We start from the raw sequence: 23,436 nt of genomic DNA on the forward strand, positions 1-23,436 counted from the left end.
ATAAAATTGGTGGATATTTTCTTGTACCGTAAGTAGAGTGCTTTGTAGTGCTGTGATATATATATATATATATATATATATATATATATATATATATATATATATATATATATATATATATATATACAGTATATATATATATATATACTGTATATATATATATATATATATATATATATATATATATACTGTATATATATATAAACAAACTAGTCAGTTAGGAAGTCATGACTAATCTATGCCAGCTGCTTGGAGAGGTACAATATTAAAACGGTAAATCTAGTGCAAAGACACAAATCCATAAAGTCATGCTTTTTTTGAGTTTGAGGAAGAACTTGACTGGCCATAACAATTGTGAGCCAATACTACAAACACCACACCAATTATGCACCAAAACCTTTTTAGAAAAGTGGAAGTTGTTTTTCCTGAAAGCAGGTGACCAACTCTAGGCATAGAACTAAGCCTGTGGTTGTATGGAAACTTTAAACTTGCCCTCAGTAGGATTTAAAGAAATCAAGGATTAGCTTTCTTCTAAATTCCTCCCGTGGTTGCCTTCAAAGTTACATTTCCACAGTTTGAGTGAACACACATGGGAAGGATGCGACTGAATTTCAAAGCAACTATCCCCCCTTAAGAGACTGGCATATTCATAAAGTCCCCGGTCCATCTCAACTTCCATGTTGTGAAATGGTACGCCTGCTGTGAAAAGCTTTGTTACTTTTTGTTACATGAGAGCTTTTTTTGCTGGCAGCACCTGTGCTACACTCAGAGTTATTCGACTTGTGGCTCTGATTTCCAAAAAGAAAAGATTTGGTGGAAACTGAAATCTATTAAGGACTTCATTTCCCTGGATTCTACTCCTTTTAAGTCTTGGTTTGGAAGCTTACACTGTAATTGTTTCCCTGCTGTGTGTAAGTATGTGTAGTACAGGAAACCAGTGTGCCTGCTGCGCATTTGGGTTTTATGTAGTTTTGCGATACAATCTTTTGTTCATAATTTAGTCATCATTTCAACACTTGGAAAACAGATGCTTGAATAACTGAAAGAGAGAACACTCTCTGCTCGAAAGTTCCCACAGTTACCTCTTTGAGACTCAAAAGCTTACACTGTTGTCAGGCAGTCTTGTTTGCTTCTTGCCAGAGGGCCACCGCAGGAGGTGAAGTCATAAACATGGCTGGGAAAGTAGAAGTGAGCTGTGCAAGAAAGTCTGTGTGAATCTCTTTGCGAAACCGCATGGCTTTACTGCACCTGTCAGCACTAGTGCTAGCTGAAGGGCTAATCTGTGGCTGGCTTTTAACCAAAATTCTCCCAGAGCTGAATTGTTATGCAAACAAAAACGTAGACACTTGATTATAATACCTTTCCAGCAGAATGTGGGCTCAACATTCCACATTATAATTACACCTAGGGCCATTTCTCTATAAATCATTCAGACTCTTGGAGTTGATTGTACGGAATTGCACATCGCAGTATTTTTTTTCCACAGGAATTTTCATGTGTTATGTTGATATATATTCTCATAAAGTATGTGCTGTATACGGTGTATCATTTCCATCAATGGTTGTGAAACATTTTACACCAAGTGCCGTCTCATAAAAAATCTTAGTTCTCCAAGTACATTATAACGACCAACAAAGCTGAAATGGTCATAAAAAATTGGGTTGATTTTTTTCCCCTTAAATGGTATATTTAAAGCTGTCAGCTGTTATGGATCGTACATTTATTATTAGGGAAATCACCAAACATTTACTCATTACGTTGTGGCGGCCGTGGCTCAGGGCGCAGAGACGGTCGTTCAGTAAACAGAAGGTCGGCTGTTCAATCCCCGCTCTCCCCAAGTCATGTGTCGTTGTGTCCTTGGGCAAGGCACTTGTGGTACTCACACTGGTGTTTGGTGGTGGTGGTCGGAGGGGTCGTAGGCGCACACTGGCAGCCACGCTTCCGTCAGCCTGCCCCAGGGCAGCTGTGGCTACTTAAGTAGCTTACCGCCACCACAGTGTGAATGTGTGAGTGCATGAATAATGTATCCATCCATTGTCAAGCTTCTTTGAGTGTCTAGAAAAGTGCTATATAAATCTGACGCATTATTATTATTGAACAGCGCATTGTTTTTTGCTGTGTGCATGCTCTCCATTTTCTTCTTCGTCTTCTTGTTTTCGCTTATTTTAATTGTAGTAACGACTTGCATGCACAGCTCCGTTCCCACTCTCTAAAGGAGCCTCGCTTGAATAAATTGATTTCACCGTGGCATTTTCACATTATTTTGTCTCTCTAAGGCGAAAAGGCCAACGTTTGTGCCTATTATACAAGTATATAAGTCAGTGCTTATGGCGTGTAACCCACCGGAAATATTCAAGCCGGTGTAAGAAACATAACGCTCGCAGCAAAGAACCACACTTGTGGAGCGAGCAGGAAACCGACTACTTTGGTGAATCACATACATATAATGTCTATTATTGAAAGTAAGTTAAAAGCAAAAATTACATTCCTTACGTAATTACATTGTCCGAACGGGATATTCCAATCAAGCGCAAATGACCATGTAAACGAGAGTAACGTTCGCCACGCATGTTAACGGCTTACCTCGATTGTTTCACAAACCAGAATTCTGACCTTAATCCGAATATTGACTGCATGCAAACATAGTCAGTGAGTAACTCTAAATATATGTATGTCTTTTGCGTAGGGAAATGTCAGTTAAGTTGCAATACAGAGTAATTTTGAAGGAGCATCTCTTAGTTTAGCATGTGAACAGAAGGACACATGCACAGTAATAAAAGGTCCTAATAAGCATGGCTCCATTTTTTCTTCTCTGGTCAGGTTATTAAAAATGCAAACATTCTGGAGCTGGTCTTTGAGACTCCCTGATAATTAATGTTCACTCTCCAAATTGACACCAGTTGATTCTGTCGGTGAAGGGCTGTTTAATTTTTAATTATCACCGTGCATTGCATCCAACTTGTGCTTGAGATTCATCACCGAGGAATGATTTGCAATTAAATGCCTATTCAGATTGAAGTAGCCTTATTTTGGAGTAGCTCTAAAATCTTTGAGAGACTAATGTATATTATGGATAAAAACAAGAGTAAGGACACAAATATATTGAAAAGAAATATAAAATAACACAAATCAAGTATCCCTTTTTATGCTTACATTACAAGCACTCTGGGTTTGCCTGTTTATATGCGCTGTACGCTGGTCTTGTGCAGCAATGGAAAAACAAATAATCATGTTATAGCGTGCAATGACATAAACAGCAGTTACAGTGAAGTTTCCTGAGGGCAGCTGTGTTATGTTAAAAGGGTTAATGAATGCAAAAAAACAGGCATGTGTTGCTTACCGAACATGATAGATTAAAGAACATTTGGCGTACAATTGCTTCTGCGCACAATTCCCAACAACACCCTTTCACCTCCCACATGTAGCTCATATCTCAGACAACCCATCTGTTTCTCCCTCCCCGGGTGAAAAACAGCCTTGGCAGTAGTGCTTCCAGGAAGACCAAATATACAGTATATGTAGTCTAGTATCCATCAACATCTGCCTTTTTGTTTTAACCCACACAGCCAACCTTTCCTCTTATTTTCTGTCCTTCTCACCATATCACATTCTCTATGTTTACTCTCTAGTTCCCTGTCTCTTTATTTTCCCCACTCCCACCCTCCTTCCTGCTTCAATCCGCCCTACTCATTTTTAAAAGCCACATGCTCCCAGCTCGTCTGGCTCACTTGCTCCCTGCCAATGAAGGCCTTTTTATTGGGCTGAGATTGTGTGCAGCCAAGCAATGCCTGGCTGGGGCCAACCACACATGCACGCACACACACACACACACACACACACACAGACAGCACTGCCACTTCCTCCCCTCCCCCCTGCAGCATAGCCCTCTCCACATGCCTGTTCTGGTCTGGCCCTGTCGCCCAGAAGGAGATTACTTGTTTCTGCTGCCCTTAATTGCTGACAGCAGCTGAGTGGAGTCAGAGAGAGAGACATTGTAGAAAGCTGGGAGAGGGTACACTGTTAGCTTGTTGAGCTGTTACTTGACATGCATGGATTCAAAGTTTGTCTTCCTTGCCTCACAGAAATGACTGTGGATTTTCTACTATTGTTCTACTTTTACTGACCCGTGGTATTTTGGACAGACACACATACACAATAACCTTGATTAAACAATGCCTAGGCTAAACCTTGTTAAGTACTGCTACATTGGTAGAGTATTATGATACATATGCACAACGACCATTATGTAAGAACAATTTTTGTTAGTGTTTGCGAAACAAAAATAAACCCTCAAGGCGATAATATGTAAAAAAAAAAAAAATACTGAAAATCCCTTACACTTTTTAAAGCTGTAGCGTTTGCGGACTGACTACACATGAACACCAACTGAAAGTGTTTTTTGAGCAACTTTTGTTTATGTGTGTTATACAAAGAATATGTCATTTGACTTGCGACTGTGTAGTGTAATGGTGCAATACATGTGCACCTGCTGGACTAGCGTTGCAATAACAAACATAGCTTAATAGCATAATTAGCAACATAATAGCATAATTGCAACAAATAACATAACAAGACTCCAGTTGCCTCAGTTCAACCTTTGCAGATTACCATGACTTGGATGACTGATTATCTACAATGTGGAATTATTTTTTTTTTTTAACAACCACATCCGTCATTAATATTGTAAAAGTTAATTTAAAATGATTTAGGTAATTACAGTATGCTATTAGGCTAACAGAATGCTGCAGTTCTGTCTTCTCTCCTTTAGTGATTTGGCTGTAATGTATTGGCGCATACCCAGACCAAACATGCAGGCACATGTTCCTCGTTTCCACACAGTGTTTGAACCTTTGGATGAAAACTTATCTGCCGTCATTTCCAAATGACTCATTTTCCCAAATGTTTGCACCAAAGTGCAATTGTCATGTAAAAGTACTGCTCGTATCTGTTTCCCCCTTGGACCTACAGTATGTGAACTGTCTGTGCCCCTACCATATGTAGCACCTATCATTTTTAAAAGGCTAGTGACTCTTCTTTTGGGGTTTATTTTTCTACTTAGTATTGTTTGTATAAATCATCTTTTATTACCTGTTGTTAAATTGTGAAATGTATGTTTCCGCCTGCATAACTCTCATCAATAACATAGCCTTATTTTGCATTTAGCATTTAGAATCATCTGTAACCCGTGGTAAAACCCAAGGCATGCATTTTTAATGCACAGACTACACAGCCTCAGATTTTTGTCGCCACAACCTAAAATACCCTCAGACAGACATTAGTTATTTGAGGAATTGCCACTTGGAGTTGGATCACCTATAAATTAATTTGATCTGGCAGTTATCCTCACCAGCAGTCTTTTCATGAGAATCTATTTAATATCCCATTGGTGTGTGTGTGTGTGTATCTGTGTGCGTGTGTGCGTACGTGCTGGGCTGCAGCGTGCGGGGCTTTCCAGCAACATCAATTGAATTTGTAAGCAAGTCTTCTTTCACTCTGTTAGATCCTTCCTGATGAATATGGAGTGCTTTAGCAAAGCGTCTTGTCACTCAACCACAATGTTAAGTGCCCTTTTGATTAACATGAGATTGAAACAACTAGATGGTGGGGGGTGGAATGGTAGTGAGCCAAAGTAGCACATTCAATGGCTTTAAATGCTAATTAGCTAATGGAGGATAAAAAAGTAGTCGACTCAGGGGGAGGGGGGTTCACAGGAACACACATTTATACTGTTTGGTCGGTTTCATCTGAACTTGAAACAATGCAGCATTTTGTTTTCCTCATTTGCTGAGAGCAATGATTCTTAAGCCCAATTTATACTACTGTGTTTGCTCTTGCGTTAATGACCGGCACACATCACGTGATTTACGCCGAGAAGAACGTCGTAGCTCGTGGCCGGGTGCTGCGCGCACGTTACCAATTCTTGTACGCCGTAGATGGTGGGTTGTAACACCGTCGTGATTGGACCATTTAGAGACATGCTGTGATGGCGTACTCAGCTTCTTTTCTTTTTTTTTTGTCTCCATCGTCGCCTCCTTTAAACCTTTAGGGCTCTATTTCTGTAGATAGCCCACGTGCGTCATGGCGTAGTAACTAACGCATCTTGATTTTTGGGCTGCTCAAAGCTCATTCAGCTCTCTTGGGAATTTGGCAGACTGCGCTCGCTGCATCATGCTGGGCGTTCCAGTGGGTCTTGGACGCATCTGACAATTTCATGGCTCAAAGTAGAATTCATTTTATACTAGCAGGTCTAAGTTGTGGCGCAGGTGGTGTAACATGACCGGTGAATTTGATCGAGGTACATACAGACATATTGTTATTATAGTCTTTATTATAGTTTTAAAATCATCCCCCTGACCACGGGCACAGCTATGGGAGGAGTGGGAGGGCGGGTGTAACACAAGAACACCAACGATTGGAATGGAAGGTGGTCTTCAAATGCTCGCTTCACACTGGTAATCTGTGATCGTCGTGGCCAACTTTATATAATCCACAAATGGAGATCTTTTGTAGTCCCTTACAAACGTACTTTGCGCGCGTCAATCTCCTACAATGGTGAAAACGGTTTTACTGTACGCGTTTACAAAAACAGCAAAAGAAAGAAAACTCCAAACATGCTCAGTTAGACTACGCTTTGTGTTAGACTTGCACTTGCCATGAAAATAGGGCCGTGAAAGTGTGGGCGTGACATTTCTGTGTTTAAACTTGCATTAGCTTTGTGCTACCGTCTGTCAGCAATGAATGTTCATGCGGAAACACGAAATATTGGTTCTGGTGTTTTCCGGGTCGCGCAAATATGTTTTTAAAAATTACTTTACAAAGTATTTTGATGTGAATATTGACTTTAACTGGGAAATACGACTTAAGTCTAAATTCGGGTTACATTGCCATCGTAGGAACGGAACTCCGCCGTAAATTGAGGACTCCTTGTAAACAAAAATATATAGAAACTTTTGATCAATCCATATCAATTTCCCCCCCAAATTTTTTCACTTCTGTACTAAAAAAATATAGTAATGTATTGATGTAAGCCCCACCCCTTTTGTTGATTATTGCCAAAAGTAGTCATTTGTTTTGAAATAAAGAAATTGTTGCTAGCTGTTTACTTGTACTGGTTCCTTTGTCCAAGCTAATGCAACAGTGGCTATTGTGGGAGCACCTTAGTCCCAGAGCCCTGCATACAGCCAGTGAGGAACAAAAAAAGGATCACACTTTTGGAGCAAGGAGGAAAAAGACTACCTTATTAGTGTGTCGAGTGGCATAAATGTAATGTCTTTTATTGACCAGAAAAAGTTAATACTGGAATGACGTCTATTTGCGTAATGCCGTCTGTGCGTCACGGTTTCAGGATATGTTGTATAGGCAAGGCACATTTCATACACAAGGCAAGTCAATGTGCTTTACACAAGGAAAGCAACAAACACAGCAGTTAAAAACATTCAGAAAGAAGCAAAGCAGAGAAAACAAAAGTAGCTTACAAAATTTACAAAAAGAACATACATTGACATAGTTAAAACATTAGACCGCAAACTTTAAAAACATTTAAAGAAATGTTCAAAGATAATTAAAAGAACATGATTTAAATATGTTTAAAATACCTTAATCATTGATTTAAAAGCATTTTGCATTCAGGGCTGACACTTCTTACATCTTATTCCATCTGTGTGCAGCATAACAGTTAAATGCAGCTTCACCATGTTTACTTTGAACTCTGGGTTCCACTAATTGAGCCAAGTCTGAGCCCTGCTGGGTTTGTATTCAATCAGCATTTCTTGAATATATTCAGGACCCAAACCATTTAGTGATTTATAGACCAATAGCAGAATTTAGAAATCTATTGTATACGGGAATATCTCTGTCTGCTCGCACGTGTAAATGGCCTATTCTGAATGTTTCAGAAACTGGAATTTTGACCTTAACCCGAATATTGACTGCATGTAAATGTTGTCATTATGTGTGTGCTGGTCCCCATTATGAAACAACTTTTCAATACCTGTTGTTGGGGTAGTGTAATATGGGAATGAAAACTTTGCCAGTACTTTGAATGTTTTTTTTTTAACTAGGATTTTTAAAATTAAATAAAACAGTGTGCCTAACATAAGAATTGTGTTTTTACTTAAAAGGAACCTGACTGTAATGACAAGTTTGCTCTATATTATTTATTTGGTTGTTATTAACATACCTATGACATTAATTTTTCTAAAATCATTTCCAGTTTAATACATTTCGTAGAAACTTGATTCAGTGCGTAGTGACATAGAATGGCGGCTGGCTCTCTGCCGAGGAATGTGAAACTCCTATAAAGAAAGCAAGGTAAGCCTATGTAGCGTTCCTAAAGGGACGATCAAAAATCTTGAATGCGTATGGTGAATGACGAGAGCATGGCATAGGGGAGGGTGACTTCTACTTATCTTGCTTTCTTTAATGATGTTTTACATTGCTCGGCAGAGAGCCAGCTGCCATTCAACGTCTCTATGCACTGAATGCGTTGCGACATAAATAACAATGGTGGCGTATGTCTAAATAAAGTTTTTACAAAATGTATTAAACTGGAAAGGATTTTTGAAAAATGAATCTCATAGTTATGTTAGTAACAACCAAATAAATAATATAGAGCAAACTTGTCATTACAGTTGGGGTTCCTTTTAAGAGTAAACCACATTTGTGAAGGGTAGTGTGTGTGTACCAAAATGTTGTGGCTCGCTTTGTTCCTAATAAGTTAAATGTAGGTTATTAGCTTTAAGAACAACTCCCAGTGGCCTTTATATAAAAAAAAAATCAGGTCTACTTTTCAATTTGTTCATTTGACTGTATCTTTGGATAATTTGTTGCCACTAAAAAAACAAAATATAACCAACCTATTATGTTGTAGTCTCACAACCTTCACCTTTTAGAACCTCTTTTAAAAAAAAAACACATCAATTTACTCAAGGACTGTTACAAATGTTCTAACCTGAAGACCGTGTACTTGACCACAAGACCCTAATTTAATTGGAATGTGCTATAGGATGAAGGAGACACAAAGGACTCGAATCTGGCCGCCATCTATCTTTGACTACTCTTGAGTGTTTACATATTTTCTCACTTGTGCATTGAACTCTGGTCGACGGTCACGGGCTGTAATCTGAAATGAATATCTCTATCATCGCTTCCCAGTTTGTCAGAGACCATATGGCTGGGTTACTGACTCTGCTGATCTCTCCTAAAAGCCCCAAATTTGTCACAACCTTCAGTGCTCCTTTGAGGGAGATAGAGAAGCTGTGATTAAGTGAGAGGGGAGCTGTGGGGGAGTGGAAGCATGCTGTCAGGAAGAGAGCCGCTTCCTGGCTTCCTAGATGCAATCATGGGCACTATCTGATAGTGCCGGGGGAAATTGGATGAGCTGAGGGACATTGGCTGCCAGTGATGGAAAAGATGACTCCTTTGTCACTGTGTCAGTCAATTCTCTACTCTCACCTGAGAGATCAATCAATAACACATGGAGAAATAGTTTCCCTTTGTCGGTTGGTCTCAGCAAAACATCTTCTCATTATTACAAATTTGTTTTGCACACAGTCTTTGTGATAAGTTAATTGATTTATCGCTGAATCTGAAAAATATTCAGGATTCATGGTTGGTGTTGGGTGTTTGCCTACATATTACAGTGCATAAGATTCTGGTAGGCGCATATCAGCTGTCATGATGTGCATAACACTGAATGATTCATTACAGACATACTGGGGATCACAGTTCAACATCCTGTGAAAAATATGGTCATGCTCAAACAACATTTAGACGTTATGTCTCTCCATTTCTACCCACAGTTCCCCGGTACATGCGAAGAGTCTGCTTCCCCATTCGTCTTCATCTGCACTAACCCTCAGGAGCTACTGGTGAAATTCCCAATGAAAGGGAAACACAAGATCTGTAAGTCCAATCTCTTTTCATGACTGCAAAATATAAGTGCATAAAAATAGGCTCAGATGGTTCTGTACTGAATTTTGCACTGGCATATACCCATTAAATGAATATGTAAATGATTAATGCTGGTAAGTATAGTACAAGTAAAGTGAATGCACACACACAAATCATTAACTTACACATTCTCTTCAAGGGGCATCTGTAAATATGGGATTTGCATTTCTGGTTGCCTGGGGGACAAGCCAATCCTGTATGTAAAATGTTGTTGCTGTGTTGTGTGATTTTCTAATGGGCACTACTACACACATCATCTGCTATTGCTGCTTTTGCTTCAAAATGATGTACCTGTAAGCTCTCGTTAATATTTCAAAATCCTCTTAAGTCTTGAGCATTATTATTATTATGTAGCTGTGCTTCTTTCAGATCTTACCAGATGCATTACATTAGTTGTTTGGTTTTAATTAGAGGTCCTCAAAACTTGGCACAATGCTGCATTTTCTTGTTGTTGCAGTTCAACGTTGGACTATTTTCATTAAGTATAGATGAAATTCATGGTAATAAAGATGCACACCATGAGAGCTCCCTTCACCATTTTATAAAAAGAGATGCAAGGATGTAATATCATCTTTTCCCAGAAGTTGTCTTTGTCAAAACATAAACATGCGTAGTTATGCTGCAAGCAGATAATTCACTTTTGAGTGAGGCAGTCCCTTGACGCACAGCTCTATTTCTTGAAAAGTTCTGTTCAGATTCTATCACTTTGCTGCAACTGCTCTTGACTTGAGTAAATACAAGTTTTATAATCTGACAAATCCATCTCACCAAACTTCAGGCTTATTATTTGTGGCCGTTAGAAGGAAGTAGTGTGGTTAATGTGTTGCAAACATAGACAATGGTGGAGAATAGCATACTTATATTATCATAGCAGCAGTTTTATTAGAACCATACATTTCTTATTTAAAAGATCAAACAAGTTCAACAATTTGCCCTTTTTTTCACCTCCAAATTGCTTGCCCTTTTCTAAAAAAAAGCTTTAGTTAGCCTTTTTTTTCCCCAAGATGGATTTGTGAATGTTTTTTAAAACATTCAATTTTCTGCCTACGAATATGTTTGGAGACGGTGTGACAAAGCGGATGGATGCTGTCAAAGAAGTGCATGACTGGATTTTCTGAGGTACAATACCCGGTCACTGGGGTTGCATCCTCAATGGAACTGCTTTTCTACTCTTGACACATGGCTTGGAGTTTGTATACTGTATGTTCTTGGACTTGAAAAGGCACAAATAGTTACCTTAGAGTACAATATTTTCCCCATATGGTATGATCTGTTATTAGTAGACTGTACTGTAACATAATTGAATTTATGCTGTGCAGTGAATCCCTGCTATTCACAAGGTATAGGGACTGAGTTCTGGCACGAATAGCCCAAAAATTGACCCCAAAATAAGGTTTGTAATTGAGTATAGATACATAAAATGACTGTAAAACATTTGAAACGGAAAGTACACATGAACTAAGAACACACGGAATACCCGGATATTGTTCTTGTCTGCTTGCTTAAACCAAGGATTAAACGGTTGATTACTTGTGAAGACTTGGTTGAGAAAATATCCCAAGATGCATTTAGTGCTGCTATCAAAAAAGATGAGGAGTAGACGTCACTTTTGTCAGTACACAGCCGTTCCAATTACAAAGAAACTGGCTTTCTTAGGAAGTACGATCTCGAGTGCGTTCTTTGGAAGACTGTACTTAAACGGTTATGCTATGATTTTCACTCTTGACTACTGTGTACAAGATGCATTTTAGCCCCCCCACCCCCCAAAAAAATATGACATCGCAATACCGACGTAAAATATTAGCAGTGTATTGAACCTATCAACAAAACCCAAAGTAATATTTTCATTGCGTTAGGCTGAGCACAAAAACAATTTTTTTGCAAATAATGCAGGATAAGTAAAACAAAAAAAAACTGTGACTAGGCTAATTTGCGAATCGTGAATATACAGGAATTCACAACAGAGTAACTCAGTTTCCGTCATTATGTACAGTATGTCTGGATGCTCCTACAATTGTAAGCATCAATTATGATTCCCTGGTTGTCTTTCAACGCTTCAAAAAGAATCAAATTGCCATGTGCTGACTGAGTTGCTATTTATCACAGCAGGTGAGACAGGGAGTTGTAAGCAAAGCAAAATTACTGTTCAGTATCTATTATCTAAAAAAAAAAAAAAAAAAAAGAATTAGGATCTTTATAAAAGTCCAGACACTTATAATTCATTATGGCTCTCCGTGTGTAATCTGATTCACAATTTTGAAACATTCTAGGTTTGATAATATGTATGCCTATTTTGACCTACAGTATGCACTAGTCATAATGATGATACCATTAGCCCGTGTTGGAATTGTTCGGGCTTATTCAACAAGATAGAGAGCATCTTGTCATATTCATGTGTCACCAGCTGGCCTCTCTCTTCTCTCTCAATTCCCACTGCTGATGCCTCACACAGGTCAAGGCATCACTACTCATCTTACACATAGGAGCTGAGCAAGTATTTATTTATTTTTTGCTCCCCCTGCAGCTGGTCTCTGCCATTGTCAGCAGTCTCTTGCTATATTCTTTTATGAACCTTGTTCTCTCTATCTTGTTATACCAAGATATCAACCCCCCCCCCCTCCCCTTTTGGAGGACTGTCATTTTCAACAAGTGTTGCCATTAGAAAATGTCAAACTTTTTCTTTTTTAATAGGAAGGAAATATAGCCTGTATTTCAGAATCATGAAATGTTTGTTTCCTCTCTCTCCATCTGCATTTAAAAATTGCCTATTGAGAAATTATGCAAGGTTGTGCTGGTTGCCAGCTGAGGTTGATCAGTCATTACCCTGTGGAGGAGTCTGTGACATTTAAAATGGCAAAATGCCAAGACTCTCTGTAATAAGGGAAGTGCATAATGGTTTATGTTCACATTCACTGAACATTTGTATCTGTGTGCACACTTGTTTTTAACCTGAAGGTCATTGTGGGTGTTAAAAGCTATTTGACTGTCTGTCATGAGCCCTGATTTCCTTTAGCCTCTCCTTCTCTGGTCTGTCACTTTCCCTAATTGACCTGACATCCTCTTCAAATACTGCGCAGAATGAAAAGTAGATAACTAAACTTGTATTTACGGGCATTTTACCTAAGATCTTTTTTTCACTGAAAACTAAAACACTGTCTGTTTTCATCTCGATTTTTTTTCATAACAAGCAGCATACCTTCAGAGTTCTAATCTTATTTTATTGGAAAACATTGAACAATATCTGTGAAATAATACAAACAAACCCGTTTTAACTGAAAATTAAGTAGTTGTCTGAAATAAAAATGAAAACCTTCTTAGTTATCTCAGCAGAATCTCAGACCTCTGAGGAGGGAAAAGATTGGTTTATATTTAAGGGATCGGCCGATCACCCAAAATTAAGGAAATCGGGGGCCGATAAATCGGCCGGCCGATTGATTGATGCACCCCTAATAGTAATAATAATAATAATAATAACAACAGTTTACAAAGTCACAATGCTGACAGGGTTTTCTGTCATTTTTGCAGGTCCATGACTCAAACTCATTGACAAAAAAACAGTCCGTGGTTTTTGTGTATGCCTTCCCTTATTTTTTCATTTTAAGCTCTAGTACTAAGTGATGCGACCTTCCCTTGAACTCAAATTTGATTTGAGTGAGTCACTTGATCTTTGTGCAATGACACAAGCTGATCTTAGAGCTTTTGACCCACTGGACGATTTTAAAGCAATTTAACATTTAAATGACCTTGCATCATTTTCAGTAGTACCTGACCACTGAACTGTTGTAATAAATGCAGTGATGCTTGTTTTGTCTGCATTAATTATTCTTTAATCCTATTATGCTTTGCTCATTATATATTTGATCATATTGGTGATGGCCTTTATAATGACAATACTGTTTCTTACTGACCTCAAAGAGTCATGCGACATTAAAATTCAGAACTACAACCATTTTCGATCTGTTGACTTGGATTTCTTGCTTGTTCTTTTTTTGGAAGCTATCGTGCTGTCTTACATCTGCCCTTGTAGTTTTAAGCCAACAGAGTTATAGAATTTGTGGAAGGGCAACAATTCATTTTCAGAGCATGTTTGATAAGTTTAGAGATCAGATTTTAGACCACATCCGTGTGTAAAATGAGCTGAAATACTGGATTAAATATTTTTTTTTGGTGCAAAAACACTTAAAACCATGATTTATACGTTTCTTTGAGTAAGTGTTGCACCAAGTTCCTGTACCGGTAACAGTAACGTACTATGAATTTTAGCCGACAAAAATGCATGTAATTTGCCACTTTCACGACCATCTAACTTAACTAGCATTATTTGCTGTTTAAAAAGGACGGCGTGTGCAATTTGAGCCGGCTTCCTCAATTGCCTCCATTCACTGACACATGCGCGCTATACTGTACATACCCATGTGGTGCATTTTCGGCAATGGAGTGGACACTTACCCATTTCATCTACAAGTATATATGAATTTATGAATACTTTTTAGTACTTTTGTAAAACACTATGTATACAGTCGGTTGGGCTATTAAGCTATCGCTAGCTTAAAACACGGAAACATATTTACTGTGACTCTAAGACAGAGTGGAGCACTTATGCCATGTAATGGTTAGATGCTTGTATGGGCATATTTGTCTTATTTGTAAAATACTCAACCTTGGTTGGTTGCGAAATTCATGCCGTTTTTTTTCCTCGCAGCATTGCAAGGGAAAATATCGGATGCGACATAGATTAAAACCTTGGGCCAAACAAAGAGCAGCGTGTGGATGGCCAAGAGGGGGAAGGTGACGATAGTGACTACACAGTAAATTCTGTAGGGTAAATTTGACTCTATTTAGAGTCTATTTGACTGTATTTTGAGTGGGACCAAGACTCAGTTTAGAGTAATATTTTCACTTGGAAGAGAGTAAAATAAAGAATTGACAAAAATAACTAAAAGTCACTGAAGGTTTGAGGAACCTTCTGGTTGGGGGATGGCCACAGTACCACCTGAGCTACGCCACTTCTACTATTTGCTTAGCTCCAAGAATTTTTGGTTCTCTGAGTTATGAAGATTCCAGCTAACACAAGTGATATACTTACTATAGTAACACACAGCAGGAGTTCTGTTGCTCGGGGAGTCGATTGGCTGTCTCCCAAGCAGAAGGTTGTGAATTCGTTCCTCAAACCTTGAGTGACTTTTACTTCTTTATTTTCCACTTCTTTATTTTACACGCTTCCAAGTGCAAATATTACTCTAAAACTGATCAAGTCTATTTGGTCTCACTCTAAATAGGGTCAAATTTACTCTACAGAATTTACTGTGTAGTGAAAGTGTTACAGTAGTTGGTTCTTCATTTACGCTGTGCGCTAGGTATAATTTTAGTTATTAGTTTTTCATGAATATACAGATTTCGGCTTACACTTTCTTTTGTTGTAACTGTGTGAATAAAAAGTATTGCGGTTTCCTTGACTGTGAGTGGAGTATATCAAACTACAAACTTTGAAAACTGCTCTTGTAAAATCATTTTTTCCCCTCAGTTTTAGATATAATTGTATTTTGTTAGCTGTTGTGAGAAAACATCTAATGATTTTGACTTGTGGTGCTCACAGAATGCCAAAGGGACGATGCATTTTGGGGGCACTGAGTACTTGTATGACAAAGAAATTTGATTTTACCACATAGGTGAGCTGTTTTGGGAGAGATATGAGCTTTTGCAGATGATCCAAAGAGTTGTGCAAAATCATCCAAGTTCTTTTTGGCAAAAGAACTAGGTGAATCCAGATGAGCCAAAGCAATTGAAAGGGATCTTTGCAGTGACATTACCGACTCTTTGTTTGGGAAAGGAACTTGGAGTGAAGCATGTGTGAGCAGTTTTGGGATAGATATGTGCCTTTGCTAATGAACTGATGGTTGTGCCAAAATGTAAGTCTGTTTGGCCAGAAGAGCTTGCAGTTTGGAAAATGTCATTTCAGTTTCAAGAAATGTGCCAAACCTATGGAGAAAAACCGTAATAGTCCACAAGACAAAATTTGATTTCCCGATTTAGCACATATTTAATGATTCAATTTTCAAAATGACGATTAATCAAATTAATTCGATTTATTGCCCTACCCCACTACAAATAGGCCTGTCTATAATCTATCAGCACTCTTATTACATTATTATAATTGATATTGTGCAAGTTTACCGATGAGAACAAGGATGAATTCATTCTGTAGCAACTTCTATCTTAAGGGATTTACATAAGCCAGCGCTTATACAGTACGTGTGTTTCAATGCCCTTGCTTTTTTGTACTGTTCACAAGCTCAGCTTGCTGTGTGCATCCCTCAGGTTGCACCACATACAAAAATAACATCATATGCTCCTGATGATAATATCACCTTTGATTTTTGCTCTACTGCCATCAATTTGTGATTGTCTCTGTTTTAGATGTGAAGTCACCATGGCGTTGCAAATAAAAAAGAAGCCAATTACCCAACAAATGTCTGCCTTCTCTCTCAAGGTGGTTATTAGTCTCCCTTGTGCATTTTTCCTTTGCTGAAAAAGGTTTTGAGAGCTTATGAGCTCCTTTGCTATTCATTCATATTGCCATTTTAATATTCATGCGTTTTCAGGTCAGTCTCGATATTGAAGAGAATCTGTAGCTTCTGAGACAGCAGGGGCCAAAACTCATGTTTCAGCTCCAATGAGTCCAGCAAATGAAGGGAAGTGGGAGGGAGAGAGAGGGAATGTGAGAGCAGGGTTTCATGTGTTCTCTAGTAAATGAGAGGCAGGCCTTGAAGGTGACAGGCTGTGTTTATTATGGTTCTGTCAGCCGGTTAATGGGGAGAAGAGGAGAGGAAAGGAGAGAGCTGAGCTGTTGAGCTGAAAGCCAAGCACACAGGCTTGGGAGCCCTGAGCAATAAATTCTCCTCCAGTAGATCAGCCTGCTCTCTTAGATTGATAACACTCCTGTTCCACTGAATACCCTTTCACCGATAACTGTGTAAAAGATTATTTTCCTTTCTCCCTCTCAATATTTTTTAATCAAACATCATCTAAAAATATACATGGGCTTCATGCCCATACTTTTAGACTTAGTTGCCTATTATGAGCTGATTCTCAGATGAATTGAGTAAGATTGTGTATGGCGTATTATTTATGGCTTCTTGAAAATCCCGTATTTAATGAAGCCACTTGCCCCATCATCCTAAACCCGAACCACTTAGATAAGGCACAGAGCACAGACCTCCGCTTAAGGCTTATAGAGTGAACAACTCTGATTGTGGTACTTTTGGTCCTTCGGATCTAAAATACATTCTTCTTGATCTAATGCTGACCTCTTCTTACCTGTTAACATATACCAACAAATGAAATTTTCCACATTGCTATGAATATGCAATGCATTTGATATAAATGTATGTTTATGCAATTTTTAGCTCAACTTAATCACGTCTTTGGTATGTTATGCTATGCTATGCTTTGCTATGTTTTCTGCTATGCTTCATGCTATATTTTATGCTATGTTACGTTATATCATATAGGCATGGGCAAGTACCGATACCTGGTATTAGTATTGTGCCGATACAGCATTACAGGTAGTCCTCAAATTACGAACACAATGGGTTCCGAGAGGTTGTTTGTAAGTCGAATTTGTTTGTAAATCGAATCACATAAAATTTTGTTTCAAAATAGAATTTTATCAAATTATTTGTTAAATAAAATAAAAACATGTAAAAATAAATAAATAACTTAAGTTATATACCTTATATATACTTTCTATACAGTACATAAATTAAATTAAAAAAACAAACATTAAATTACGTCATCCATCATTTGAACCACTTTTCCTCACAGTACATTATATTTTTACACAGTACAATACAATAAAAACAAAACAAAATGCAATAAAAACAAAATAAACATACTTAACTGTACACAGATGGTGGATTTCATGTGAGGCTGAAGTGGAATGCATTACGTATCGGGTGTAACGGTCTCAGGAAACTATGTTTTCCGACTGTCCATGAAGTGCACATGAATTGTGATTGGTGCGTATGACGAGTCAAGATGGCGACTGCCGAGTCACATTAAAATAATTTTGAAGCTGAAGAGATATTGTACGCCGATAAAGAAAACAACTGAGGGCTGCTTTTCATGAATATCCTCCAGGAGAGCCTGGATGTACTCACAGTGTGGCGCCAATATCGAGTGCGTGCAAAGTGGCCGGCCATTGGCTTTGGCTCCAGGCAGGCTCTGCCGTTCATCGCCGGACAGAGAGGTAGTTGAAATGCGCAAATGGCGCGGTGCTGCTCGGCGGGGTTGTGGCAGAGAGGGGCACTACAGTACAATATTGTACCATAATGTACAGCTTTTATGGACATAAGCCTTTGTTCTTAACTGCGAATGTTTGTAGCTCGGATGTTAGTAACTAGAGGAATACCTGTGTTTTCAGGTATTGGTAGTCACGGAGGCTACCGATGCCAACCACTGATACTTAAGCCAAAAAATATAACATTGAGTATGTCATCCACAGCAGTCGTTGGCGTTATTCTGTGGCAGTTTAACCAATTGGCGAATCAAAATTGTATATATTGTAAGTTCTTGAGGTATCATGGTACTTTGTAACCTGTATTATATTATATTATATTTAGAGCTGCCAAACATAAACATTTTTAATCAGATTAATCACATCTTAGAATTTAGATTAATCACGATTAATCGCTTAATAAAAAAAAGGCTTTTTTATCAACATTTATCGCCAAATTTGAAAAGCAGTGGTTATGTGTTCATTCTTTTGACATTTAATATTATGAGGACGTCTTCAACATTTTTTGATCCACTGCACACACTGATTTTTCTAATCAGTTAATTACTTGCATCATTTAAAATGGGAAAAAAAATACCCCAATATTTTGACATGATCAAATATTCTAAATGTGATGTGCAAACATTTACTAAATGTTTTAATTTAATGCATGTAATAATGTTTATTGCTAAAACACAACCTGTGCTATCTTAAACGTAGCCATCCGCTGTCACGCTAAAGGATCATCTGCGGTCAAAATTAATAGTGCGATTAATCAGTGTTAATTTATGATTAATGCGATATTTTTTTGTGATTAATTACTCAGTTAACGCTTTAACTTTGACAGCACTAATCATATTATATTATATATGTTGAACGTTGATTTGATTTTGTGTGTGTGTAAAATCATGATAATTTTTTACATTTAGAATAACTCTTACCCACACAATATCTCAAAAAGCAAATATGTTACACACAATTCAACTCACAGAGGCACATCGATTAGTATTTGAGTGATGAAGGCTTTGTCATTGTCTAACTGCACAAACACATACTATATGTCTGGATTAATATTGCCGAGATAGACCTTCCCTTACCACATTCAGGAAGATAGTATCAGTTAAAGCCTTTGCTCCACTCGTACTGGAGCTTTGAGTCTTCATCTTGAAAGTTCAACTGCTATATAATAGTCTGGGCCAGACAACCAGTTCAGTATGGTAACACAAAAATATTACACAGTTCAATGATGCACTCTTGGTAGCAGGCAATTCTTCACTGACGCTTCATCATCACTTCCAGTCTGCAGTTAATAATTTTACACAGCATGGCACCCCCTTTACATTGATTAATTATTCTGTTTAACTCTTATTCCACAAACGCAATGTTAATCAAAGTACCCTGTTTTGACAAGTGCTGGCACATACAATATAATCTTGTTTTAACATTTCGGAGGTTTAGTTTTCCTTTAAATGTTCTTTGTTTATAGTGAGCCATTATAGAAATTTGAAATCATGCGTTTACACTTTAATGCATTCTTTGCTTTCAAAAAATTTATGTTTGTGGTGTATTCTATAACTGTGTAACAATTTTCGTATATATCATAATGCCATCAGACAGAGGCAAGAATATTTGACATGTGACAACACAATGTTCCAGTCACAGTTGGAATGTGAACATATTGACACTACTACCTTGAGGCCTTTGCCATTTCTTTCCAAACCCATCTTAACATTAATTACAATGTAGCTCAAATGCACTCGTGAGGAAGAACAAAAGTGGTAGTTATGCCTCAGACGTTGTCAGTCATCCATCAGCTGTCAGTGTTTTTGCTCTTCCCAATTTAAAAAAGAGAATTTGACTGCTGTAGTTTTTCCTCTTCCACTGAAAAGAAGCAGACAGATGTAATAGCCATTAGCCTCAGGGAGCAACAGCACAGATGTGTCAACAAGACTTGACTTTTACAGTCCAAGTGAATCCTTAGCAAACAGTAGCTGTAAAGATCCCTGTGTGGTTGAGCAGTGATCCAGGGATATGGTCGCATGGGGTTGCCCCGGGACTCCAAACAGACCGTGACTCTACTTCTCATCACGTGAGTGGGTCAGACCACCCCAAAATGGAAAATATATAATGCAAGGGAAAACCTGAGTGCCGCCACCTTACTGACAACAGCTACTCAACCTTAACCGGCACATATAAGTGGTTCAGCCCTTTATGTACTCTTACCATGAGATGAATTTCAGTCTTATCGAGGAATGCACATGTAATTGATTCATTAACTATTAAAAATTCTATCAATTGCTGTATTGTTTAACTCATTCACTCCCAACCATTTTCACTGAAACAACCCCCTTTGTCTGTTTTACTGGATTTTAACTGATTTTGCAAGGTAATGTTCTGTTCTGTTCTATTGCTATAAAAAACATGGAACCTACCAAAAGGTATATTATATTATATTATATTATATTATATTATATTATATTATATTATATTATATTATATTATATTATATTATATTATATTATATTATATTATATTATATTATATTATGTTGCGTTGCAACATGGCCCTGGCTGATCTCTTATACTCTGCTCTCCACCTGCTGGCTGTTTGTTGTAATAGCTACCTTTGCTTTAAGCAACCTCTTCATGTCAGAAGCTGTATCAAAGCCTTCTGTATGCTCTAGCATAAAAACAACAACAACATAAGAACGTATGAATACGTTTTTTTTATGTTTTGGGGAGTGAAGGACAAGGTATAAAAAATGTATTTATACATTTTTGGGTTTGCATGAGTTAATCATTGCCAAAATTGTGTGCATTACTTTGCTGCAGCCTTTACAGACACTGTTGATTTACTCTCAGCTATTTTGCTGACTAAATAACAACATGACTCCTATGAGATGACCTCCACTGTTGCAAACTCCTTCCAAGCATCATTATTCTGCTCAGTGCAATACTTTCGAAAAACACAGGCACTAAAAAGTTTGAAAAGAGATGTTCCCATACTGTTAAAGAATAAAGCACAATCAAACGAATTGTTTAATTTCCGTGTACCTGATCAAGAACACAAAATCTGTTTTAACAAGACCCCCACAGAGACTTCATTATGTTTCTTTTGTGCTGTGAAAATCGTAAAACCTTAACATAGTTTAACAACCAAAAAGTATTACTCATAAAAAAATCACACCTATTAAATTTTGGTCACTTTCATCATAAAGTTTGTATGGCTTATGACACACCTCCATTTGATTGTACAGGTCATTATCAAAACCAAATCTTCTGTCTTTAGCAACTTATGACTCCCGAAATCTAATGAAGAAAATTCCATTCTCATATCGTAATTTGATCTGTTTTGTCGACCAGTGTTAGAAAGAAGAGCAAGTTGAAGTGCTAATCACGCTATAATAAAAGTAGCAAATGCATTTGGGATTCCTCAGTGTACACTTTCTCTTGTCAGCCCGCTATCTCTTATACAGTATGTTTATCTTGATCTTTTCAAATTTATTTCCTGCTTCATAACCAAAGGCAAGAACCCTTGACTTACTGCCCCCGACAGCCTCAGCCAAGGCAGCCATTTAAGTTGTGATTAAAAATTAATGGTTGAGTGAGAGGCAGCAGCGAGAAAACAAGAGAGGGCAAGGCTAGGAAACAGGCAAGGCTTGAGCCCAAGCAGCAGCTGCTCCCTGATAGTAGATTGGAAAGTCTCTCCACAATACTGCTATGTTTAACTGCTCTGCTCACACCCCACCATGAATATTGCATTATGGCACTATAGGGCTCTTTGTGTGACCTCCTACTGAGGGTTGAGGAGGGCTCTAGCCGCAAAACTCAAGCATCAGACCTCATTGGCATACCATACAAACTCATCCTGCTGTGTCCACAAATAATCATCAGGCTTATTGAGAAGGGCATGTCTTTTCTTGCACTACCAACAAACAGGTGCATGGTCACAGAATATTCATAGGCATCATAATTTTTTTTTCTTTGTCATGATTTGTTGAGTATATGAAAAAGAAAATCTTCTATTGTCCCATGCATGCATGGCTGTGTGCTTCAAAACAACCAATTAACAACAATTATACTAGTCAGCCATTATAATAGCAATATTTTTGATGATCATAGTACTTCAATAAGTGAATTAACCAAAATATTGAACATGTCTGTTTAATTCCTTATGGAATTAAATGTTCTGCATTTTTTTTCACTCACATAGTATTTGCACTTCCTTAGTCACTTGTCATCTTGATTTATGTGACAAATGTCTAATTCACCTCAGCATTGTACCTACTCAACTCTTTAAAACTCCACTCCATATAATAGCACATTTCCATTGTCAAAGAAAATGTAATATGAAAATAATCGCAGATGGACCCCCATTTTTTCTGACGAATTATGGCAAACTTAAAAAAGAAAGACAGACTAATTCATAACAGACATGGGTTTTCGTCCGTCAGTGTAATCGTCACTCACCGTGTCAAGTACCGACATGCTTCTCACAGACTGACGGCTGTTTTGCTGATGACTGAAGGAAACATGTGCTGCGTGTCTCTGGTGTGTTTGTGTGTTTCTTAAAATGACTGCATTAAATATTTGTGTGTGAGAGTGACTACTCCAGTGTTCAATAAAGGATCTCTGCTGAGACTTGTCGGCTATGTTTAGGTGAGGAAGCGTTTATTGTTTTGTTTTTGTACAATGAACTTTATTTAAACAACATACAACATACATAATGTATAAAAATTTAATATAGACATTGCTTGCAACATAAACAACACAAAACACACCAGTGAGGTTACAAATGATTTTGAATAGAAGCTAGCCATAATAGATTGGCTAACGAGGTGGAACCATATGAATTAGTAAAGATGTCACTTCACTTTGCCATTGACAACACAACAGCAACAGCCGACTAAGGGGGAGTATCAATGCTTATTTTTTGATACATAAAGGACTACTGGTGCCAGTGACAGACTGACAGATGGTGTGTCAATATTGATGGAATGCCCACCTTTGTCGGTCGGTCCTAAAATAGCGGTGACAAAGTGACGACGGAGTGGGTAAAACTAAACGACGGACAGAAGATTACAGGTTGGTTCGTCTTGAGAAAAATGCCAGAGTGATGATGATGAAGGGTTGCTGGGCGACGACGCATTACGAATGATGGACCAGCTCAAATATATAAACTTCCCTCCTCTGCATTCATCTATGAAAAAA

At 38.0% G+C, this 23,436-nt stretch overlaps 1 protein-coding gene across 1 annotated transcript in view; it reads left to right on the forward strand.

Annotated features, from left to right (window-relative positions):
* trip4 (thyroid hormone receptor interactor 4) overlaps positions 1-23,436 on the forward strand; it is a 76,455-nt gene that overhangs the window by 17,069 nt on the left and 35,950 nt on the right. Inside the window, exon 12 of the mRNA XM_077564752.1 lies at positions 9,801-9,903. Within this exon, the coding sequence (XP_077420878.1) occupies positions 9,801-9,903 (103 nt within the window). The remainder of the gene's footprint in view (positions 1-9,800; positions 9,904-23,436) is intronic.

The sequence above is a fragment of the Vanacampus margaritifer genome, chromosome 4, assembly GCF_051991255.1.
Source record: "Vanacampus margaritifer isolate UIUO_Vmar chromosome 4, RoL_Vmar_1.0, whole genome shotgun sequence".
NCBI lineage: Eukaryota > Metazoa > Chordata > Actinopteri > Syngnathiformes > Syngnathidae > Vanacampus > Vanacampus margaritifer.